The sequence below is a fragment of the Pseudopipra pipra genome, chromosome 4 (assembly GCF_036250125.1).
Source record: "Pseudopipra pipra isolate bDixPip1 chromosome 4, bDixPip1.hap1, whole genome shotgun sequence".
Classification (NCBI taxonomy): domain Eukaryota; kingdom Metazoa; phylum Chordata; class Aves; order Passeriformes; family Pipridae; genus Pseudopipra; species Pseudopipra pipra.
The window spans coordinates 23,437,289-23,463,568 of NC_087552.1; the positions used below are offsets into that span (position 1 = coordinate 23,437,289).

Consider the following 26,280-nt stretch of genomic DNA (forward strand, 5'->3'; position numbering starts at 1 on the left):
GGAGCATCAAGAAAAGCTTATGCTTTTGATCTCTGTGCAAATAAATGAGCCAAAACAAATAAAACCTGGTTCACAAGAGACTTCCAAAACATCTGGTGGAGTTATTTTTCAAAGTAATTAGACCAAGTGGTGGTGTAATTCCCAAATGAAAGGTACCTTCTTTCTTAGTATCCAGTTATTTCTCAGAGCCATCAAAACAGCAGTAAGTCCTGCTTCTCTCCTTGCATGTATCTCAAACTCTCTTGATTACAGTCTTACCAAACACTGGTTTATTACCCAAATTTTTAAAACTTTTTTTTTTGATACTGAGGATCCTGTTTTACTTCCATGAATGTCAGTGGGATTTCTGGTATTAACTGAGGAAGGATGCTAACCTACCGTAGCTCTCCTTCATACAGGCTCTATGGAGCAGGCAGGAAAGTGTAATGAATAACGGCCAGGTGCTTGCTCTGGATCAATACACTGCTCTAAAGTGTGCCCAGGTGTGCCTTCTCCTTCTTTCTTGCTGGAAGCTGATTAAATTTCTCCTTTTTTTCCTCATATCTCCCCAAGAAAACATCATTCTAGAAATAACCCAATTGCTCTTTGATACTTTGGGAAGAATGTGGTCTGTGACAACAACACAGTGCAACCACTGTGCATTTGTGACACTGGGGAAGTGACTAGGGAGTAGAGCTGTCTAAGAAAGCAATTCCATTTTTTTTGTGCATGGTTTTCCTGGTTTATTTGGTTTCAAACTTGGTCAGGGTGCTCTACAACTGACTGCAACTCACTAACTGACCTGCATGCAGACACCACCTCTGTGCTATGAGAGTAATGTTCTGTAATGCCAGATACAGAATTCACAGCTGTATCAGGAGTAAAGAAAAGTATGAAACCATATGAAACAGCTGGTAGATTACAAAGTGGGCTTGATATTAATGCTTTTTAATTCTCATTCCTTCAAGACATAACACAAACTCACCAGAGGTTTCATCTACTCTCTCATCCACCACATGGTCCTTCTGATGAACCCACTCGCTGTTGCACTTAAAATAGATCTGTGTTGCTGGACTTGCTTTGCAGTACAGATTCACCGGCTTGTTCTTCACAATGTAAGCCTCCTCGGGTTCGATGAGGAAGTGGGGCAATGGCTCTGGAGGGTCAGATGGAAAAGTTTCCGGAAGTTCATGAAAAAAATCATCATCTGTAGAGAAGGGACAAATAGGACAAATGAAACAACCAAAATTCAGCTGCCAAACACTTGCAAACCCTTCCTGAAAATTTCAAAAGGTGCATCATTTTTGAATAAAATGCTGTCTTTGGAGCACTCCTAGACTGAGGCTTAAAATGCACTGCTGTTTTTATACAAGAAGAAATTGTTCTTTACATCCTGAGCTTTCTTTCCTCTATGTGATGTGATAGGGATGTGCACATTCACATGTCTGGGATTGGTCCTTTGTTATCAGCAGCAGCAATACTAGCAATAAAGCATTATGTTAGCGCTTGGGAGAGTTGCCTGCAAAACCGTAAAAAGAAATAATAGAAACTTTTGGAGGCTTCAAGGTCAGACTTTTCAATAGCGACTTATCGCAATGCTTAATCAGGTGCGTGCAACAGCCAGTGCCAGCTGAGGCTGGTACAAATAGGAAATAGCACCTTTCGTTTCAGATGAGCAATTTGAAATCTCCTCTAAGGGCAAAAGACTAAATGCAAGTCCAGTCTGCACCGCTTTGTTCATACTCTGACTCTCCTGCTAAGACTGCTAATGAAGGTGCCAAGCTATGCTTTACGTACTTTGTCTGTAGGACATTTGTCTGTGCAGTCCTTGCTACAGAGAGGACTTATGAGCTGGGACATGAGGCAGGGCAGCTGTGAAACAGTGACATTTTGGGCCAAAATGGACACATGCTATTGGTGGAAGGAACATCTGCACTCCCTGCTGCTGATGGTAATGAACAAAGTCAATGTAAGCAGTCCGGAGAAGGACGAAAAGAATCTCTCGCACAGGAGGCAACACTGAAAACACCTAACATGTATACCTTGCTTTCTCTCTCCCTACTTCTTCACAAATCCTCCTTTACAACCCCTCTGCCCCTTCCTGCAGAAAAAGTCCTCCACATCAGAAAGCACCAAATTCAATGGAGAATAACTCTCTTCCCATCCACCTCTCCACCTGCTGTCAGAGCACAGGACTATGCAAGAGGCTTTACAGAAGCAAAGAGGTGGGGGAACACCAACTACTGACGGATGCTCCACCAGCAAGCTGACAGTCCTGAAGGCCTTATTCAATCTCCCCTTTCTGCCTCTGAAGCAGTTATCATTATACACAGTGACGGACGCTGATACTGATCAATAAAACACCGCAGAACATCAAACTAAAAATACTGCAGAAGGCTGGCTACCTTCTCCCTGCCAGTCTCCAGGAAGATGAAATGTCTGACGGCTACTTCCCCAAACCTGAGACATGGCTCTGCAGGCCGTGTCCAGAATTACAAGGGGCATGACTCTCCTTCCAGACTGTGCTTTTCAGAAAGACAAAAAAGAACAGGAACAGATGAAGGAGAGAGGGGAAGAAGGTAATATGATATACTTCCATGCAGCTATATGAAGGTAGACTGTACGTCTTTATCGGTGAGGGGAATACCTTACACAGCAAACGATTTTGTGAACCTCCTGAACTATTTATGAAGACAACATATGTTCACCATTTTTTTTCATTTTTTTCCCCTTCATATTCATTTAAAAATATTCCTGTCCTTCTGGGTGTCTCATTTTAAAAGGAATATCAGGCCTGATTCACTACTGCATCACTCCCTGAGAGTTAATAGAAGTGAACGGGTTCAGAGATAGAAGAAAGGGTCAATAAATAAAATCTGACAATTTTCTAGCAAAGGGAAAATATGTGAAACACTATAACAATTCCATTTCCATCTCCGATTAATCATTTCCAGATACTCAAATTAAATTTAATTTTTTATCACTTTCCCATTCTTCTTTTTTTTCCTGTAGTTTCTTTTTCACTCTGACCACACCAGCCTCCTTCTTCTGCAATCACATTTCCTCTCCTCATTAGGTATTTCTTTCCTGCTCCATTTTGCTCCCCATCTTTTTCCAAAGAGAAAATGAGTTACAGTAAGTTATTGGGAGTCCTCATTTGGTTTCATGACAATGAAACATGTCTGAACTGAATCAAGAGGCTTTTCAGTATTCTTCATCCCCTTCTACGCATATCTCCCCCTCTTCCTCTGTCTCCCTCTCACACACACTGCTCCATAGACATCCACAACACAGAAACATTAGAGATGAATCATTTCCCCTGAATTGCCACAGGATGTATCTTTTTCTTCTGGTCATTTAATTGCAAATCAGCGAGCAGACAGATGGAAACTAACAAAGCACACATATGTTTTATAATTAAACAAGTATCGCTTCACTAATTTCTGGTGACTGGAAGAACAAATGTATTTATTTTCACCACTAAATTTCTGCACATTATCAAAGGCAATACTTACACTGCCTGACCAATTAACTGCAACTTATCAAAGATAACTAGAAAGTCTAAAAGGAGGGATCAGCTAGCTACAACAAAAGAAAAAAGGTGTTTTAAAAAATTATTTCTTTAATCAGCCTGAAAAATGTGTGTGTGGGCTTTGGCTTGTCCTCCTGAAGGTAAATGCTTCTAAAGTTTAAATATTATTTGTATGTTAAAGTGGATTCACAGTACTGCCCAGTACATGACAATCTAGTCCTACATTTTGATTGTGGTGATAGCTGTTTCTCTCCACCAGCCTGGAATCCTTCAGTCAGGTACAAGCCTGTTTTCTTATTCTCTTCTTGCTCTGATTCCTTCTTACTCTTCTTAAACAATAATAAAACTCAGCTTTATTTTTCCACACTCTTTCTCACTGCTATCAAGAGGCATCTGAACTGCTCTTAAATGTTAGGGATATAGATGGAAACCATTCACAAACTGTCACACAAATAGTGTGCAAAGGCTGCCAAGTCCCTGGAAACAGGAATTTAAAACTGTCACTTTCAGAAAAAATGTAAGATAGTAGCTAAGAAAATTTTTTTTTTTTTCTTTTTAAACTGGAGTATGTTTATTCAATCCCTGTCCTCTTACTGTTGCTATTAGGAGTAACAATGGTGTTCTTTTTTTATAGAGCAGCTTCTTAATAGGAGTATATAGAATATGACCATGACTAGGTTTGGCAGAAAAAAATCCCACTCCCACTGCAAAGCTAGTCCTACCTCCGTTAGCACTGAGGGACTCTTGTTCCTGTTTTTCACTGTGGAAAGGTAACTGAGGGCTTAATCAGCCTGTGAATCACAGGGGGAAGTCACTTGGTGTTCCCTGCCTCCCCTGAAGAGATGAGGTCGGCTGCTGACGGGCAGCAAAGCACCCCTCTCCTCCCACCCAGGCACACCATTCACCACCAGCTGAAGTGGCAAGATGGTGGTTTATAGGTAGAGAGGGTGTGCAGCCCCACTTTCCCTGTGCCAGGCTGTGGTATTTGCCTCTCAGGATGAGGATCTTTTGAAGAGGAAGAACATTAAAGCCCCTCATGATGGCTTGCACATCACACCAGGCACAGTTTAGGACAGTCAGCCAATTCAGCTGCTGATTTGGGACAGGGTTTTGAACCATCAACCTTAACACATCTTGGATCCAAGTCTTGCATTTATTTTTTTAATTACAGTAATATGCTGTTTTGATTTCATTGTAATGCTCACAGCAATATGCAAAAATTATAATGGCAGTGTAACTATGTGCCAAAATATTCCTAAGAACCCAACACAGAAAACGTGAATAAAGGATATTTGATCATGTTGAGATTTTTTTGCAGAATGAGCTTCTGGTAACACCAAAGCAACCTAAAAAATCTGTGTTTTTATGAGGACACAGTTTCTAACAACATAAAAAATACTTCCATCAAAGTTTCTCCTGACCAGCTGCAGTCAAACACAGGTCATTCCTCTCTCCATACAAAAACTAAACTCTGACTTAGCTTCTTCAGGGATGATTTTGTTATAATGGTGTGGCCTGCTGGACCTGTTTCTATAATTTGGATGGGAGTTGCCTCTCATTGTGTGCTCCACTGCTATATGAGGTGATAAATCTTGCCTCAGACTTTGATCTGCATCTTCCTGATGGCTATCGCTGGTTATTTAAAATGTTCATCTCCCCATGGTGCAACAAAGCAGCAAACTTTATAATTCTCTTATTTAACTCTCCTAAGTAGTTAGAAATTTTTTTCTTCTGTCGGGAGGAAAAAAGCTAATTAAACCATTTGGGAGAGATCTGGGCACGTAGATACAAAAAACCACTAAAAATTCACATACTTGATTTCCAATCATTATGTCAATGTCATGTGCAGCAAGTTCCCCTTACAACCTTGATCAAACACAAATACAAGGCACACATTGTTCTCCCCTGTTGTAACAAATCCCCTTCTGTGCTCAGCAACTTTGAGCTGCAAGTTTACTTCTGCAGTATGTCACATTCATCTTTATTTCCACATAATAAAGTGTACAGCCCATCTGTTGTTATTGACTGATTTATATTAGCAAGACAAAAGACCTGATTAATGGTACTGCTAAACTGGTTTCAGTCATGCAATTCATTCATATTAAGAAAATAAATTTTTAAAAGCCACTTTACTCTATAAACTTCATTTGGAATTTTTATTTTATTTGCCAGCCCAAAAACAGATATGCTTTTTTATTTGCCTTCTGTAGTATCTGACAACTATATTTTTAAAAAAACCAAAATTGAATGCAAAATCTATAGGAACAGATGAAATGCCACTGAAATCAGCATTGATAGGATCTGGCACGGACTGTCATGCATAGGAATTTTAGCTTAATTTTACTTCAGTTTTCTTTCAAGGTGAAAAAAATTTTGCCTAAGTCAGGAATCTTCTGATGTTAAGAAAGGTCTTTATTGTTTTCATGCATTTGTTCACAAAACTATACATATTATAGCTCTCCATGCATAACAAGTGAAAAGGAAATTTAATGGTATATTTCCCTTTTTATGGACTAGTATCCCTGCTCTAATCTATGGCAGGAAAATATTGTGCTCCATACACCAATCTATTCATCTCTAGATCACTAGTTTTATTACTATATATCAAGCTTTAATTCTCATCAACCCAGTATATAACTCAGTATATATCTGAACTGCAAGACTTGAACTATTATTGCTTAGATGATAATATATTGGACCATTATCTCTTCGTGCGAGACCTGAAGCAAATTCTTCTCAAATGGAATTTACTTCAGAATGATTCAAGATCAATTTAAAATGAATGGCTGCAAAGTTAATTCCATTTGCATTTGGATGCCCATCACTCGGCAAGATCATTCCCCATGTGTTGGAAGAAAGGCAGTTGGAGTTCACCGTGTGGATGGGATTTCTGTTCAGTTTTTTATGTTATGATTAAAAAGCTTTCTAGAGCAACAAGCACTGTTTACTGTGAAATTAACAGCAGGTGCTAGCTGAGTAAAACAGCTTATCAGGATGGAGGTGAGGGTTTGGATTACAGTGTACACATTTTCAGGAAAGGAAAATTGCTTGGCTGGAAGTCCTTGGTTGCAGGATTTTCTGTTCTCCAAGGAAGGGCACGGAATGCCAGCAAATGGGAAGTAAGGAAGCAAAAAATACTGTATGCCATATAGTCTGCCTCCACCTTAGAGGCCCATAACACCAATGAAGCTATGAATCCAACATTAGGCCAAGCTAAAAGAGAATTAGGAGAAAACAGGACTTTTTCTAAGAATTACTCCTAAGTAGTTTCCATATCAAAAGGCCCTTTCAACCTTGCCTCAGCCCTGGAGACCACACAGGGACAGAGAACGGGCACAACAAATAGTAGCCCGTGCCCTGAAAGAGAAAGCACATTTTCCTGCTCTGCCCTGGGGAGGAGGAGAAGGGTGGCTTTCTCAGCAGTTACCCTCTGTCGGCCCTACCTCCAGCTGATTTCAGTGTGGGTATGCAATAAGGCATGTTATTCTTCGTCATCTCAGCAGTGGAAGATATCACCAAATAGCCCAGGAAGACTGCCATTTTACAACAGCAAAATATTTGGCCAGCTTGGGAGGCTGACATCCACTTGCTCGTAGCTGAATTCACTTCAGGCCTTTATGTGCCTAAAGATGAGGCTTGGTTTTGTGGCAGCCCACAAACTAGAGCCTTGCTGAACCTTTCTGAACCCTCCTGAGAGTAAGGTCAAGGGAACTTCTGACTCAAATTTACTGAGCACCCACAAAATTAAATGCTCTTTTCATCAGGGAAGACAGAGTGCAGGCACAGTCTGGGAAAAGTGATAGAGAAATCGATAGGGCATGCAATGTTCATCTTTTTTGGGTGATTTCAGTCCAGAAACAGAATAAATATGGACCACAAAAAGGAATGAACTTTTCCTGCACCTGCAACAGCTCAGTGAAGACCCTCCTAGCACATCTCAGCTTAACAACAGGTCCCCAGAAGGTCAAACCCAAGCTTTGCATGCACTTAAATAATAAAGAACATATACACCAAGTGCCTACATACAGATCAGAAGGCTGCTGGGCAGAAGTCTCCCCTTCCAAAACCTGAAAATCAAGCAATACCAAAACGCATTCTTTCCTGTCCTTTTGTGCCCCTACCAAAAAAAACTAACTTTCACAGAAGCACAGGAATTAACACTCACTCCATGGTCAGCCATAGACACCAACCTGGAACCCTTTCAAAAACCCAGACAATAGGTATCTCAGACATCTGAAATACTGGATTAGTGGCTCAACTAAAGAGTTCAGGAAGGAGACTTCTGTTATTTAGCGGCAGGCCTAATATACAGAACATCCCAACTAAATAAGTAGCCTACCTGCGCTTGTTACACCCATCATACCCTCATTAGCCTTTCTCAGAAAGCTGTGAAGAGCTGAAGGGACGAAGAAAGCTCCATGCTCTTCCTTTCAACAGCAATGCACAGTCTGGTATTAGACTGGGAGACTGCTAAGGTTGGGATCTGTAGTTTAAAAGCAGGGATGTTTCGCAGTCAAAAAAGCAGCCAAATGAGTGGCTGCTGGTGCTGCTCCCTGGCAGCACTATGTGGAGCAGAGCCCTCTCCTCTTCTGTACTCCTCTCCATGCTCCTATTTTATATGAGTGCTGCACGGTCAGATATAAAGCCAACATCAGAAGAAGATGAAAGAATCAATGGTTATCACGCAGCCACAGCCAGTGTGGACACTGTGCAACCATGTTGCCTACAGCAATCAGGGTGTGCTCCATCTTCCCTGCTTTGATAGTGCCATCTCCTTCTTCAGCTCTGTGCTTGGAATACATTTTGCTTGGCTTACCCTGGTAAACTGCACTGCTGTTAATCAACAATTAATTCCAGATGAGTCGGGTCTGATTTGTGTCAGAGTAAGGAAAAGGAGAATCAGGTCTAGATGAGGAAAACACTGACTGTACCAGCTTTATAAAGCATTTTGCAAGCTCTCTGTCTGGGAAAAGGGCATCTTCCCCCAATTTGTTTAATTCAGAATTATAATTAAAGTTTCTGCTTCTCATGAGGCTAATGGCAATTTTGACATCAATCACATGAGAGGCAGACTAAAGACAAAACATGTGTCCTCAAGACAACTCCTACAGCCGTATGTAACAGAGAGATGTCTTTGTACATCCCACTGCTAATCCAAGACAAAAACTGCAGGTATATATATGTAGACACGACATTTAAGGTTCTGTATCCAGAACTTTACCATTGTCCTGAGACAAACTCTGTCAGACTACCAGCTGCTGCCCAAACAAGCAAGAGATGGTAGAGGTACTCGTTAGCATTGGATTCGAGGTAGGAAAATGCCAGAACATGATATGATTTCATGCAAGGCAATGAAAATACCTTCTGTCGCATATGAAGAGCACCAAGCTGTTCTTTGAGCAACAAGGTTTCTGAGAATTGTTGTCAGTATAAGAAATGTAATGCAGCAATCTGCAAGTGCTACTTATTGTGAGGCTTCCTAACCATAAAAATAGATGAAAAAGAATGGAGGCAAATCATTAGGGAGTGAGGCCGACTTATGAGCACTGAGTGTGAAATGTCAAGTGAAGAGGCAAAGGCCCTGTTTCTTTGCTGCGCTGCCCTGCCCTGCATACCAGCATCATATCCCTCTTTGCAAAACTTTCATTACTTCTGCTGAAAACTCTGTTGTGCTTGTACAGAGCTACTGAATAAGGCTGGCTCACAGTTACTCTGCCATGGCTCTCAAGAGTACAGCACCTGAAAATAAAATGCTTGACAAACAGCAGATGACATCAATGACATTTCGTGTTAATTATCCTGTGGAAGATTGCTCTCTCCTTCCACTTCCAGAGTTGTCAAGGGTTGAAACAGGCTGCTTAGGGAAGTGGTTGAGTCACCATCCCTGGAGGTATTTAGAAGACGTGTAGAAGTGGCACTTAGTGATGTGGTTTAGAGGTGGATTTGGCAGTGCTGGGTTATTGGTTGGACTCAATGATCCTAGAGATCCTTTCCAACCTAAACAATTCTCTGACTGTATGATTTGTTTAAAACTAATAAAATATTCATGATTAAAAAAAAAAAAAAGGTGGGTTGCAGACTGTCTTCAAAAATTTTTCTCCTTACTCTGTCTTGTAACAAACACACAGAAAATAACATGCAAGCGTTACTTTGCTGAGTGCACACACCATATTCCATGTGAGCTACTGGAATTTAATCTAATCAGAAAATTAACACGCTTTCTGTTAGATATAGTTGTGCTGGTAGGGTTCAAGCATATTATCACTAGTTGTGTTTTCTCTGATACAGATGCAGCATATGAACAGCAGAGAAACTTCAGTGTCAGACCACGAGATTTTGTGTCTTCCCTCTAATGCATTTTCCCTTTTGGAATCTAGCTTGTGATGAGTGTGCATGACGGCACAGGATCCCTTCCTAACCACCTGCAAAGCAAAGTCTAATTTGAAACATTTCTGCCCCAGCTGCCATTAGTGGTCATAATGGTTGACACAGGGTCAAAAATTATGAAACCTCTGAGGAGCATCATTTCCTCTTCAGTGTTAGGCTTCACTTCCCTTTGACACATTAGTCCTGAAGCACCTCCAGGCTCTTGACCCCTCCTTTAACCCTGATAACTAATTAAAGATGGACAAGGCTTAGACTAAAATGCTTTTTGTCAAACCTATTCATTCTCAAGTCCCCTTCAGGCACTTTTTGTCACACAGGACAGAGGCCTGCCATATTTACGTGAACATGAAAGTAGGTGCCTGTTACAATAATACGAAAAATCTCTTTTTACAAGACCTGACTTAACCTTTGTGGTTAGACGGTGGGATGCATTTTACAGCACATAAAATACATTCTCAACACATACTGGAAACAAGTTTCCTGGGTATAGTCCAAAGCATACATTTCAGGAAAAATCCAAGGATAATTAACTCTGTATGCATTTTTAGAATTAAAAGTTCAGACTCAGGTCCTTTATCTGACTACCATGTCAACAGTCCAAACATGGTGTCCCGAATACAACAACAAATGAAAAATTCATCCTACCTTTTTTCATGCTCTTAAGGCTCTATCATGTACTAGAAACAGTGACAGAGCTCAGGCTAGAGTCATCAGCAGTAGGCAGATAAATTTTAGGGCCAGTGGTAAATCATATTACACAGCACAAGTTGGTTTGATATAGATTGTGTGCAATGTATTGTTGATGGCTATGGCACAATGAAAAGAGCTCCATTCCACTGGCTTGAGAGAAGACCTGTAACTAAACATCACACTGCAAATACTTTGCTTTTTATGTTGTTTCATATTAGTAATTAAGCTTGCTTCTTGAATCAGTATGTTAGCGTTGAAATGTTAACCCTTTGGTTCTAGCAAGAATGGTTATTTTTATCCTTACTTTTCCTATTATTAAAACAGCAGCAGAGCTTTGATCTCAGTTTTCTAATGGTTTCAATGGAAGCATTTTTGTCTCATCAAAGAATGATGTTCCAACATCTCATGACTGATAAAACTGAGATCTAGTGGGATGTCATGGATCCTGATTTTGTGAGCTATCTGACGTTTATAGTTAATCTAGTTAGCGAGATCACTCCATCCCAGAAAAACGCAGGACACTTGTCTCTACCTAAAGTAATAGCTCAGTCTCATGGCCGCCTGGTTAAGGTGTTGAGCTGAGACCCAGGGGATAGATATTCTTGTGTGACCTTGGGGAAATCTAATCTGTCAGGTTCAGGATGCCATCTGCAAAGTGGATGTAGTAGCTTAATAGGTAGCACTCTTCATCCACTACCTTCAAACTGAGCCAACAACTCAATACTCAGACTCTGCCTTCAAAACTTCTCCAAAATACCTGTCAGCATCATTTACTAAACACCCAACAGTTACACAAAGGACCACAAATAAGTTTATGTTTATGAAATAATTAGGGAACAAAGTCTGTCTACTCTGGAGCTGACTCAATGCTTGCCACTAGTCTCCCATTGTATCCATGGAGCAGCCTGGCCTTAGGTGCTCTGAAAGGCTCTCTCCATGGGGTAGGGAAATCTTGGTGATATTGCTGTCCTGAAACTAACATTAGTCCTCATGAGTATCTACCTACTCACTACTTTCTTCCATGAATCTTAATGAGATTATTATTTGCCTGGTGCTAGTTACCTAATTTCATCCACAGCAAATTTTTCAAGAACCATAAATTATTTTGTATGAGCCTGATTTATCCCAGCAGAAATCCAAATTGAATTAGAAATTCATTAGCTAAATTCTAAGCATGAGTTTCTAGGGAGAAGGAGAAAGGGAGGGGGGAAACTTGGGAATCTGAACACCAGATGTGGAAAAGGGAAAAAAAGTCCTTAAAAGAAGCAGAAAAGGAGCAGAAAAGATAAATATCTTCTTATTGAATTAAGCACTCAGGTATTTATGGAGCCAGATGGAAAAACACAGATTATTGCCTAAGATCAGAAATATGACTCAGGCATTTATTTATTTATTTTGACTAGCAATTGGTTTTGTAAATAAATGAGACTTTGTAAGCAGATAAAAAACTCTGGTTCACTTGAATATTATAGTTGTAGTCATGAAAATACCAACAGATTGTGTGTACTATATATACTAATAAAGCTAATAACGAGCTGTTCAACCAAATCTTAATACAAAATGATCAAATGCATTCCTACGTCTGAGGGAAAATGAAAGCAAAAAAGGGTTATTTACTTTGGAAACACACAGGATTATTTAAACAGCTATCATCCTCCATGCAGAGCCTGCTTATTTGAGGAGACGCATGGACAACGTACCTCATTGAGGTTTTTTTGCAGGTGAGCACATCTCCTCCTCTGGCCACTCTACCCTCACCATTAGTAAACTCAGCAAAGGAAGGATGATTTCCTTTTATAAGGCTGGAAACTATGATAGACAGTTCCCATGGAGGGAAACTGCTGTACCGTCCCCCTCATTCAAGTTACAGAAGCAGTCTGCATCCACACAGTTATTTTAGAAGTCCACAAAAGGTCCAAAGTATTTGGTTACAGACTGGAAATTTTCCTCATGCAGTCTTTAATTTCATTCACACTCATTTCTCAAGTCTTGCTGATTTCTTACTCACAAACTCTCTAACAATTAAGAAACAACAAAATCATAACATTCCAAGAGAAGTCTGAGACAGCAGGCTCCTGACTTTGCTTTACCTCCAACTCAACCTTCGGCTTAAGCATCTGTGAACTAACACCCTTTCCAACATCAGGAGGACCCAAGATAACTCAAATAGAAATTGTTACCAGAGAGGAAATGTGCAGTGCCAGTGGGAAGATCTGATGTGTGCCATCAGACTTCCTCTGGATCCCAGCAGGTAAAACTCCAGTACCAGCAAAGTACATGGTCACACACCCCCCACCCCCCACCCCCAACCTACTCTCTAGTGTACTCTTTTTTTTGTGTACTTTGTACTCTTTTCAAGCTCACTCCATGGACACTAACAGGAAAAGTTAGGGAAGAAAAACAAAAGAAAATCTGAATAGTCAGTAATCACAGTTATGACTGGCAATGGTAGCTAAAGTAGAGAGATCCCCAGCAAGTGCTGAAAACAGATCCAGCACTGAAGTTTTGTGGAAAGACAGTGTGAATATTGAGAGACCAAGAGCTGATGTTTAACCCCTGAATCTATCTATCCCACACTGACTTTCTTCCCTCCCTTATCTGTGTTTAGTTTCTTGTCTGCCACATCCATTTTTAATGTAAAGTTCCCACAGGGACTGATATCTCCTTATATGTCAGCAGAAATGCCACTGGAGGTGGGGCTTCAGATCCTGCAAAGCAAGAGCATGGCTACCAAATTACAGCACTATTTCTCAACAGTGTTGTGAACTGGTTTGAACAAAATTAGAAGCACCTTGAAACTAGAACTGTAGGTCAGACAATAACAGTATTGTGTTTTAGTAGCTGAAAGTACCCAGGTGGAAACAGAAGGAAAGGGTGGCTTGGAGTGTCTCTAGCTTCACCACCTCTAGTTGCAGGGACAAGAAACACTGAGAAACATCTACTTCTGCCTTGTAGATGCCACAGGAGCCAATGCACTGTATGGACAACAGCATTTAGCCAAACTGTCCCTTAAATGTGCACTGCCTATATTGGAACACACAGGCATTTATACCTGTCCTTGACTCCCTTGCATCTAAAAAAAAGTGGTATTGTTCAATAATGGTGCAGATTATTTCAAGAAACTGCATTTGTCTCTCTCTCAGTCTAGTCCAAAGACTGTAAATCTTTGAGGTATCAACTCCCTGTACAAGTAAGTTTGCTGTCTGTGCTAAGAGCCTTGGCTCTAATAAGAATCCTTTGGTTTTGATAATTAAAATATGGATCTGCACTCAAAAGGACAGACCAGCAATGTTAATAAATGAAGTCAAAAGAAAAAGAATCACTGTAAAAGAATAATGGAAATGCAGTGAAGTTGCAGGCTTTGCTGGGCATGTTTTCTATTGCTGTATTGTATTTATTTATTCAGTACTCCTCAGCAAGTCAGCTCAAAGCTAGGGAGCAATGAATCAGTGCTTTAATCTCCCTCCCCATCATCCCCAGCCTTTGTGAGGAAACTGATATCCAACCCCAGCTGAATATGTCGATTTCTGATCATAAACACCATCACTAGAGAAACACAGAGCTAAGCTATCTGGCTGATTTGAACATAAAACATACATATTTCAATTCTACTTTTGTTTTCTCATCTCTGACTTCCTTCTTTCCTTTTCTTAGTTTTTCCATCTGATCTTTTCCCCTCCATTTTTATCCTCTTCTTTCTTGCCTCTAGTCTCTCTACCCTCTTCTTTTTAATTTCACACTCCTCCCATTCTTTTTTTCCTCAAGTACAGCAAACCTGACTGGTCAGGAAGCTCCATATGTTGTTACAAATGAATAAAGATTAATGGCCAATAAGCAGAGACAGAATGATTGGGGACAGAGGTCTCACAAAAGCCAGCATCAAACCTAAATAGTTGTACCAACTTTTAAACTCTATGAATAATTACCAACAGATCTACTTCATACACATTCACACAAAATCCATCCCTCTACGCAATAGTAATAAAATCCTACTATAAGACAAGAGGTAATCCTGCTTTATTTTAGTGTCTAACCAGAGACTACAGTTTAAAGTGGTTCTCCAGTTAGTTTAAACAGCTTTTTCTACTCTTCATTCGGCAAAATTGTCTTGGCTAACACAAGTTCATTTTGTAGTTAGGTAGCCTCATTCAGCAGGTTACTAATTTGTGAGCAGGAGAGGAGAGTAGTATTAAATCAAACATATCTAAGTATATGGTAGAAGACCACATTCTGTGACTGCACAAGGCTTGGGGCAGAAGGGGTAGAAAACACTTAACATTAATTGTTAGCCATCGTATGAGGGGGTTTAACACCAAAAAGGTAATTTGCAATGGTTCCATTTCACTCTCTAAGCCACACTTCCTTTCAAGTGGCAAAATCACAGTCCACACACAAATTAATATCTAAAATAAAACAGCAGCTGTGCCTTTGGGTAGCATTGTATGCAAGAAACCTCAGAAGCTCGTTAGTAATACATAAAGCGAAGGGTGTATTTTGGTTGGATTCCCACTGTACTCAGCTCTGATGCCAAAACACATTATAGCACAGCTGAAAACAGGTATTATATGAGCAGAACTGTCAGCATTTTTGCCTCGGGAATCTGGGCTGTAGCTTTCTGTTAATGAACAAAATATCAGCTGAGCTGCTTCTTTCCCATGCCTACTTCTGCTGTAACCACTCCTGAGTAGCACATAGTACAGTCCCACTATCAACACTAAACAGAACACAGCACTTCCCACCACTGTAAATTAATCTGAATTTGCCTCCCTCCCATTCAAAAAATGCCCAACTATTACATTAATCTCTGCCAATATGCTGAAGTTAGAGTGATCTCACAATTTACTGACTTACAGCTGGGGCTGGTTTTTAAGTGACTTGTTCTCTCAAGATTTTCCTTCCCATGTAGGACAGTGTATGCTCTGGTCAGCTGAGCAGAAACCCAAACAGTCTGGAGGTCAACTAGGAAAAGACTACTTTGCATATAAGCCAGGGAGCAAATGGGCCAAGGTACTGGGGATGCACTCTAATGTACCACACAAGCTTCAGAGATAACAAATTACCAGCTTGTTTTTCCACTGCTTTCAAGTCAACTTCCTTCAAGTCCTGAGGATCTCCCCCACAGCACTCCTCAAACCCTGTGACCTGCAGCCTTGGAAAGCAGACATCCTGTGGCATCCCCCCTGTCTCTGTACTTGCTACAGCTACTACTACTGCCTGGCCCCACAGACTGTAGCACCTACTGGCTTCATATTACCCTGGTCTGCTACTCCCACGCGGAAAAATGTCATTACCCCACGAATATGCTTAATGTATGCAAAGGTAATCTTGGGTGCAGAAGGAGAGGGGACTAGGTAGCAGCAAGAGCAGAGAACAAGTTGCTGTACATGACAATTTATTTCTGGATAGCTGAGGAGATTAATGCCTTTGCCTGCTGCTCATGCATTACTGTCCATACAGAGATGAAATGCTGTCATGTACAGCAACTTGCTCTTCATTGCTCAAGTGGAGAGAGCCCATGTCGTGACTGCTCTCCTGAACCCCAAACCACAGTGGAGAATGTTTAATTAAGGAAAGCATAAATATGAAGCATGCATTGTATTTAAATAATGTACTGTAAATGCTACATCCCCAAACAACTTGAAGTGTAAAAACTGATGCAGTCGTGAACTATCTTAGCACAGATTGCAGCAGTCAGCTATGAAATGAGTATTCTCTTTGTGAAATGAATAATGTCAAAGAATACGGTTCAAATTTTTCTTTAAGATACATTTCTCCCACTTGCCCTGGTTGTATTACTGCTCTTATCATTTGCCACTTCTAATATCTCTTACAAATCTGAAAATAACCATTCCCCAGGTACATTGTTTGAAATTTGAATTTGTAACAAGAAATAAGTACTAGAAAAATTGCTAGGCTGGATGTTCCAACACCCAAAAATGGACATATCGAGGAGATTCTGCAAATGCGTTGTCAACCTGCCCACCTGGCCGAAAACCTATCATTTCCCTGTCAGCAGTGGTCTTATGCATCTTTGGAGATGATTTTTTTTCTTTTCTTTTTTGTTTATAACATGGAGACCCTGTCAGACTAAAAACTGATCAAATGAGGAGTCAAACCCACCTTTCTGAAATCTCAGTCTAGTTGTCACTCTTCTAAATTATCCCTAGTCGTCACTTAGACAAACTTTTCTAAGGACAGGGTTGTCACTTCAAGTTGAGATTTTCTCGTAGTCTAGAGAATTTAAAGTTATTTATTTCTTTAAAGTAGTTTGTCTAGCTTTACTAGACTACTTTAAAAGACCAAACCTTATGTCTGAAGCAATTTAACTCCTGAGCTCTCTGCTAAGGCTGCAAATTGTGACCAACCTAGATGCCATGTAATAGAAAAGTGTTCATTAGAAAGCCAGTACAAGCAAAAATTAACTCTCTTGTATCATTCAGTTTCTACAGTAAGAGCTGTCATCTTCAGCAACCTCAGACAAGAAATAAAACAAAAAATAAATCATACTGCTGTCCCTACCATTTCCAGTTGTTTTCATCTACACTCATCACCTATACCCTTCAAGTCAGATTACACCTCAGACTGTAACTCTGAACTTAACAAAAGTCTGTCAACAAAGTTCACAAAACTACCTGAAAATCTATATCCTGGCACATATGCACTGACCTTCTCTATCATTAAACTACTGCAGGGTACACAGAATTTTGATGCACATCAGCATCATTACAGTGTCCCAGTTCAGAAGGGGTTCCAGCTGTTCCCTGCAGTCAGAACGACTCACATTAGAGCAAACATTTTAGAGACTTTGGGGTGTTAAACATATATGGAGAGTATAGATATATCTACCCATACAGAGATAAAGAGATCCTTTTCTTTAGAAAGAATAACTCTTCTTCTAAAAAACCCAAAACTTGCACCAAAATGGATATTTTTGAGCTTGTATTTATCAGTCTTGCAGCTTCTTCCACTAATGTCACAGGAAAACTATTGCCTTCATCAAGATTAGCACTGACCTCATTATTTGGTCAAATTATTTATTTCTAGCCTCATTGTCTCATCAGCTATATCCATTCATGTTTCTTCTTCCTCTGCTACAGGGCTCCCTTATCTTGTTTCTAGAACGAGTCAGGTTTCAACTGCTCACATATATATAATAGTAAGTCTTATACACTCTGTAAATACCCCTGTTTAGGTACACTAGCAATCTTACTGAGACAGTGCAGAAGGCAAAGCATTTTAATTCAGGAACAGCCATATGGATCTTGATAGGTTGTGGTCTGAGGAAATAAAATCCTTTTAATCTGTTGTGGGTTTTGCCATTTCTGTGAACAAGAACTTACAGCATCTTCTGTTTCCTCTAGAGGGATAATGCAAGTGCAACAACATCATGGGACCTCTGAAGCCATGGGCCAAAAGATTTTATGCTCTCTGGGCCACTCCATTAATATTCTCCTTTGCCTATAAACTCAAACGACCACAACAGGGTAAATATAATCTGAAAGAACTATTAGATAGCTAACAGCTCTTCTGCCAAATCCATCTGCCTGAACTTGATCCTTGTTGGGAAAAACACATCATTGTAATTATTTATTGTATAGAATTCCTCCCCATATTCAATTTTCTGACCATGATTCTCCCCAGAAGAAGAGATCCAATTGAATTAAAAAAAAAAAAAAGCCAAAAAAAAACCCAAAAGAGAGAGAGAATGTGAAAGCTGGAGAAAATTAGCATGCAATAAGCCATTTCTTCCTGTCAATTTTCTCGTCTGCTTTTATTAACAAATTTGTTTTTGAAGCAATTATACACGTGCAATCCATTTGTGGCATCTCTTTACTTGCCTCCTGACATAACCATTATTAGGGTTGTCACAGCTGATCGGCTGACAGCTAGAGAAAGGCAGTTCTGCAGTGTCCTGGTACTGCCAGTCAGTACCAGCTGAATAATAACAACACAGCCTGCGAGCTGCCTATTATTTCTTTTTTCCAGTGGCTGTGTTGAGAACAGTTCCTGCAGGATCTTGACTGAAGCAGGGGAGATGGAGGATGGTCTTCATGTGCTCCCTGAATCACATGCTTGCTAGCTGCAGATGCTGCTATTTCACATATCCTTACAAGCAGGTACTCACTGCAACTTGTGCTGAGCCATCAGCAACCCCCATTATAGCCCTGACCAGTAGGAGGCTTGCTTCGAAGTGATTCAGGCATACTACCACAAATGTATGGTGCTACTGGTCCTGTCACTCCAGTGCAAGCTGAGTACGCCCTGAGGTCTGCAAAATGAAATGTAGCCCAGCTGCCTGGATGAATTTCCCCCCTAGTAAAGAGGGAAAATTGGTAAAGCTGTCTATTAATATGAAGAACCTGTGAGAGCAGAGCCAGGAACGCCAGCACTATTTTTTCAATCATACATCACTATGGAACATTTGATTATCATTGCTGTAAAGCATACTGTGTGCTGACTGTACCAATTTCGTCAGAAAATTTGCAAGCATGCTGTCCTACAGATCCCAACAGCTGTGCCCCACGCTGCAGTGATAACTCAATTCTCTGTGCAAGATGTGCCAGTCGGGTGGGAGTGATGCCTTAAGCCCCTAATGGTTTTTTATTTTTCTAATATTTGTAAGACTTGTAAGTTTTATAAGTAAGTTTTAAAAGCAGCAACCTCCCCCTCCCTTTTGTCCCTTGTTCCTTTCCCTCTCTCTAGCACCCTTGTTTATACATTCCTTAACTCTTTTACCCCATTCTATCCTCCCTATATCATTCATAGCCCCAAATCTAATAGAAATGTTTAGTCTTTTGTCAAGGCAAGGCCTAGATGGTTGACAGAACAGCATACCTGGGCCTAAACCACAGAATAGGTCAGGAATTAGGTAACTATGTACCCTTTGTGCTCTGATGATGCTGAAGATGGGAGGAAGGAGGGGTCCCAAAATACACCCCAGACTTATTTCAAGGAGGCGGACCAGAGGAAAGGACACAGGGTGGGCACATCTGGGATTGGATGGATGGTATTATAAAATGTAACCTCTCAGGCACCGCCTGGGGTCCCGTCTTGTAACATCTTAGCCTTGGCAAAATAAACCCTTTCTTATCTCACCCCTAATTAACTGCTCCTGGAGATTTTTTCAGCACCGAAGTACACCGGCAACAGGAGCAAGACTTTGTGACTGATGTATGTTCTGTATTCACATTCCCTGTGCTCTCAACTTCCTAAGCGAGGACAACGTGAAGCTCCTGGTTGGCATGGAGAGGAAGATTTAACATCTCACAACGGAAACAAGTCCAGCCCAATACAATATAAAACCAGTGGCAAAGTCCTGAGGAAAAGGAAGCTGAGCTACGTGACAGATGTGTACACAAGACTTACAAGGTCAGTCCCAGCTCTGCTACAGACAACTTGAGTAACCATGGGCAAGCCATTCAGTCCGTATGATCCTAGCAATAATCTTTGTTCTTTCCACCCTTATTTTACCCTTATATTTTAAAGCCCTGAAGGGACAAAGACAACCTTTCACTGCATTCATGCTCCACCTAGAACAGAGCCACCTGAGCTTTGAAGTTAAAGCCACGGCTACATGTCTAAAATAGCCTTCCCAAAACCACAGAATTCACGCACAGATGCAACAAAGTCTTTATACTTCTAGCAGGAAGACACTTGACCTTCCACTGATTATGAGTTTATGCTGTTGATCAAAGAACTGTTCCTCTCTGAGACAATGCAAATAAACTGATTAATGTATGAGTTTATTTTAAAACGAACCCTTCAAGAATTCTGGCCTGTGGGTGTCAGACCATTTGTTTCTTGTTATTGAATAAAATGGATGCATTATGCTTCCCTTTGAGATAAATCTGGGCCTGCATCACAATTTGAATTGTATTTCCAGGCACTGAGCCACTTCAATCTTTATGGCTTGGATAATAAAAGTGATGAGAAAGTGACAGGTTTGCCTTCAGTATATTGTGTGACAGTCCACCTGGGATCCTGGATATTTAGCTTCCATTGCAATCTGCAATACCAGATCTTCAAAAGTATTTCTACCTGTGGTGCCCAAGATAAATACAAGCTGTGGTATGTCTGGATACTCTGTAGACAGAAATATCCAGAGACTCACTGAAATGGCACACAGAAGCAGGGCATGTAGGAAGGAAGGAAACCTTTTAGCATTTTTCCAGTGATTCTTTTCAACTTTAGGTATTTTTTTTCCAGCATGAGCATATGAGAATTTAATGTAGAACCTTCCCAAATGGCCCTAATTGATCTGAAAGGGGCAAAACTCATACTGTACTCACTGTAAGATTTTGAGAGTATTTATCTCCCGGTTATTCGCAAGGGAACTAAGACTACACCTAGTTCCTGAAAAAGATGAATTCACTTTTTTGAAAATAATGAAGGAAATAGTTATGTAGAAGAAGAGCACCATAGCACAGTTCTGTCAGTGGTCTGTTGATACCAAGGGTGGATGGCAGAAGTCTTGAAAAAGGGAGAGCAGGTGTTTACAGCTGTGGGGCAGGAGATACTGGCAGAAGAAGGGAATACTGCAGAGAGAGGGAGTGTAGGTGCACATGGGAACTTGTGTGTTTCCAAGGGAAGGCTAGTGGCACAGGAATGCAACATAATCACACAGCCACAGAAGAGAAAACCTAGAACTACCCTTCAAGATCATCTTAATGTAAGTCAGGACCAGAAAGGTTAAATGTTTCACTTTTAATAAGAGGGCTCTTAACTGGAAGTGGTGAGTGTTAAGCTTATTTGCATGGTGAGCACTTCCCTACCTTTACAAGCACGGATGTCTGAACTTAAATCTAAATATCCTGCATTTATAATCCTTGATTATGGATAGTTGTACCGGTTCTCAATCCAAACTATTAGACAGCTACATGTGCCACTGCCACTGTGCAATTTTAAAACAGCCTTTTCCTGTACAAGCGGTATTCTAGAAAAATAATAGAAATCCTATTCCAAAATACAGCTACACAATATAAAACACCTTTACTGACTTTCTCTGGTGTTCTGAAATGGCTCATCTCCAATTCCTTCACAAGAAATAGCCCAACAACTCAACTCTCAGCTTCTGTAAGTCACTGCCTTGTACAAACTCATGAGCTATTCCAGTGTGTAAGAATAATATGTCCTTCAGTCAGCTGGGAGTGAAGGATTTGGGCCAACACACTGAGTGTACATGCACATGAGAGCATTCTGCACTTATGTGTTCAGGCACACAATTAGTCTTCCCAGCACAAGTCCTTTGCCTGTGCAACATGTTATGTAGACCTGGTACAACCAGCTGGCATTTCCCCACTAAAATGGTCATTTAAATAATGATAAATAATACTGCTTTTGCAAATTCTGTTGTTGAAGGAGTCTGGGCTTATAAAGAAATAAATGCCAGTTTTCTCTTTGTTCTAGATGTCTCTGCGCTCTAGATTAAACAGCAACTGGACAATGCTTGCAATAAAAGATGTTGACCATGGGGTTGCGTGGAAGCATGAAAACCTGGGAGTCAAAACACCACTTTTTGCCCTATGCCTAGGGCAGGGGCAGCACAGAGCACTATTTTGGTTCTACCTGAGCCAGGCTGTTATTGCAACATAGCCTGGATAAACAAGAAGAGTAATTCTCTGCCTGGTTATTCATGAAGTCATGGCTGACCAAGAGCAAAGTGTTTTTTTTCTGATGGGCAGTGTGCATCTCTGCGGCACAGTCTTTGTGTAACAGCAGAGAATGAGATGGAATATATAATAAAGTTGTGCTCTCTGGAAAAAGAACTGTGGAATGAATCAGGCAGAAGAAAAATTTATCCTAACAATTTCCTTTGCTGGGCAACTCGGTAGTCTATCAAGAATAAAATCAAGACCTCAATAAACTATCCATGCCTGAAACTTCCCTATCAAACAACATCTCTGAAAGTATATAATATGAGCACTAAGCTACTTTTCTCATCAAAGAAATGAGTACATGAAAGCATGAATCTTCAAACCTAATAAAAAGTGATTGCTCGCTGCGCCACCATACAAAAATACTTGAGTTTTTTCTCCTGCCACTCAAAAAGTATTTTCGCTTATTATATTAATTTTATTCTAAGAGTTAGATTTTATCAAAATGTTAAGAGATGAAACACTAGTTTTTAAAAGCAACACATTAAACAGGCATTACCCTCACAGCCCCTCACAGCCTACAGCATTGGACAACATTTGGAAGAGACTTGTTTCTAAGATCTTGCTATTCTCCCCTGTTTTACTCAGTCTCTCTGCCTCTCTTGCTGTTGTTTAGATGCAATGAGGTATTGCTGTGGAATGGGGATGAATAAAGGGCCCTTGGCACAACCTCGTCTGAGCCATATTAAAAATGCTCCTTCATTCCTTAGTCTGCCAATAGTTGAGTTCCTCATATGTCCCAAATCAATACTATGATATAGATTGTACAAACTTAGCTATTGGCTGTGTGAGGCTTCTATTTTACTGTGAAAAATTGAGCAGAGTTTTAGCAAGATCACGTAAAAAAAAAAAAAGTGATGACAAACAAAGCATCTCAAGCTATAAACATCTCCTACATATATTAATGAAATTTGTTGAATTCCTATCTCTTACATCTCAAAGCGTACATGTGACTGAGTCATAACTCAAAAGATAATTTGATATCGAGAACAAACAAGAGTAAATAAAGGCTAGAGGTGTTCAATGATTCTCAGGGCTAGTTATTTTTACATGTGTTTATGAACATAGATATAACATAGATATAAGTCAACCTTTTTCTACTTAGAAAATTGCTACACATGCTTTGGCTCATTTTTTTTTAGATTTAGAAACAAGATAGTTGACTATTTCCCATCAGAGCCTCTCTCATTACTTGTACCCACACCAACATCCCTGACTGCATCCTCTCATGGTTAGATTCTAGTGACTCTAGTGGATGGAGAGACACATATGCAGAATTTTTATCTGAAACTTGCAGTATGCTATCCATTTCATATAGGAAAACAGCCCCAGTTAATGATTTAGGTTCCATCATTTCAATGTTCTGCTATTCCAAGACTAAAGAAATGGCCAGATCTTCAGCAGTTTCAAGTGAGATTTCAATCACCATCAGGAGAGTAAAACTTCTCAATACTAGCTGAAGGTCTTGTCTTGAGAGAAGTATGGATAAAACACATGCAATCTTGCCATGGTGAATGAGGCAAGAAATCACATATTTTTGGATGAGAATGATATTTGTGAAGGAACTGTGACAAGAAATTATTTCCACCTTTCTTCTGTAGCAAAATATCTGCTTAGTTCCATATCTTAAGACATAAAATGCACAAAAGAAATTCTGTAGAAAACATGCCTACTTTTGCACACACAGACACAAATATTTGTATCTTTGTGGCCAACTTGTTTAGACACATTTTTAATTGATCCATCTTCTACCAACTGCTGCTTCCTATCTGTTGAGCAGTAGTAGCTACCTGCTACAGATATTCCCTAAAGCCTGTATCTGTCCAACCACACAATCACATAAAACTTTCGCCACTTCATGCCTGTTGTTAAATGCTAATTTCTTTGTGCTTACTAAGAGAAATTGCTATTGACTGCTTTCATTAGGAAACTATTGACCCTTATCCACTGGTGCATCCTGGAGAAGGAATTCACTAAATGTGCCCATATTTCATTCCCTGAACATCAAGGTAGGAGAGCCATGCTGAAGGATACGGTTTATTTAATCCAAAATTAAAATTTTATAGGCTACATTATCTAAAGTAAATTGCTTAATACATTCAGATGAACAGCTGCTTTCTAAGTGTTTGGCTTCCATGTTTTCAAAGCCTAAATTAAGCTAAACAATAGAATATCACTGCTAGTCCTGTAGACTTCCACGAGATGAGATATGCTATCCCTAAATTTAAGAGGCAGAATTTAGATTAAGCAAAGCAGTGATTTTCAATGCATTCCTTTAAAACAGCACGACTATCACAGTCTTTTGAACTTAATTTTCCTTCAGTAATAGCTCTTATAATACACATTTACATACTCATGAACTGTAAAGAGAAGAAAAGTGTTACAACTTAGTTGCATTCACATTTGCCTCTTGCCAGTAATTATATAGAAAACTACTGAAGTACAGAGATCCAGTGTGCCATAAAGACTTTGGAAGCTGGACATGACGTTGATTCATTTATTCTCACTTCCCAGACAAAACAGATCTTGCCAATGCAGAACCACTGGGACACAATGAGGCAATCCAGCCAGATTTCTCTTTGCACATGACCCTGTCCTGCTTGGGCACAGAGAAACTTGGTACACGTGCTATGAGTCAAACATGTAAGGAAAAGCCTTTGCCCAGGCCCTTTATTTTATGGGACGTAATGCTACTGAATGTGAGACCACTCCAACCCCTGAAGGGCACCGATGGAAAGTGGTAATTATGGACTTTATATGGTAGTTCAGACTTCATTTTGGTTAACGTAAAGCACCACTTCAGAAAGCCAGGACCTAGCACCATTGCCATAAAAACCACCAACTTCATTTGCTTCCCTGCCATCAACACCCTGTACAGGTCTACAAACTCCCTCCAAGCCAAAGGAGTCCTTCAAGACAATAATGAAGGATATAACATCAAATTCACTAATAAATGCCAATGGCACATGACATTTGCTAAATCCTCATAACTGAACGCAAATGTAACTTTCAGAACTGTGTCACAAGTTTATTTGTCATAATTTTGACCATTTACCTGCTTTCTGCTCACTGATCTATCCCCTTGAATACAAGTCAGGGCAAAAGCCAAGAACATCTACCAGCTGCTCTGATAATTTATTCCCCTTGTAAAGAAATGTGTAAGTGGGGAGTAAGAGAACAATATGTGTGGAGTAGAAAGCCATGCCATAAAACCTGAGAGGCACAGGAGAATTTATCACACTTCTGACAAACTTCTTTGGAGTCTGTCTCCAACTACAACCATCCCCTTAAGGCTTCTAATATTACATAACATGCAAAGAGTTGCAAACAGTCAACTTTGGTTTTTATTAATTCATTTGAAATGGTGAAATTATTTTGTCAAAGTTATGGCAATCTGCAACATGAAACAGTCCATTTTCACACTGCACTGATGTAGGCATATGTACAGAAAAATGTGCACAGCAAAGCTATTTTATGTGCTAGTAATGCAACAGAAATTTCATGTGATCAGCAGAGGCACATATCAGAAAACCAGTGAAATTTACCATAAGCCTGATAATATACCTTACCCACAAATTAATCTCATTGAGATTTATTTCACTATTCCAAACTTTTATACATGTGTCTGTGTGGCTCTATTATTGATATAATTATTGTTTATTAGTGCTGTTCTGATAGCATTCAAATACTACAATTAGAACAAAGCCCAAACATGCTATACAAACACCTATTAAATCTTCTTGCACTGGCAAGCTCAGGATCTAGAAAAACACAAAGGAAGATGGGAGAAAAACAGAACAGTACAGTGAAAAAATAGTGATTGCTGCCTCTTCTTCCTTCCAAACTTTTGTGCCATTTCCTTTGGCATGAAATCTTTGACAGTATAAGTACAACGGTTTTTACAATAAAATAAACCACTGTATTTCACTATTGCATCATTATTCTTGACTTTTTCTCATCACTGCCATTATTTAATGGCACAAAGCCTTCTGGGATTATGAAAATGAGCATTAGTGATCTCTGTACCAATTTAGCTTC

At 40.0% G+C, this 26,280-nt stretch overlaps 1 protein-coding gene across 2 annotated transcripts in view; it reads right to left on the reverse strand.

The window, feature by feature from the left end:
- UNC5C (unc-5 netrin receptor C) overlaps nt 1-26,280 on the reverse strand; it is a 256,143-nt gene that overhangs the window by 93,571 nt on the left and 136,292 nt on the right. For both annotated transcript variants that reach the window (XM_064651944.1, XM_064651945.1), the window contains exon 2: nt 965-1,186. In XM_064651944.1, coding sequence (XP_064508014.1) covers nt 965-1,186 — 222 coding nt within the window. The remainder of the gene's footprint in view (nt 1-964; nt 1,187-26,280) is intronic.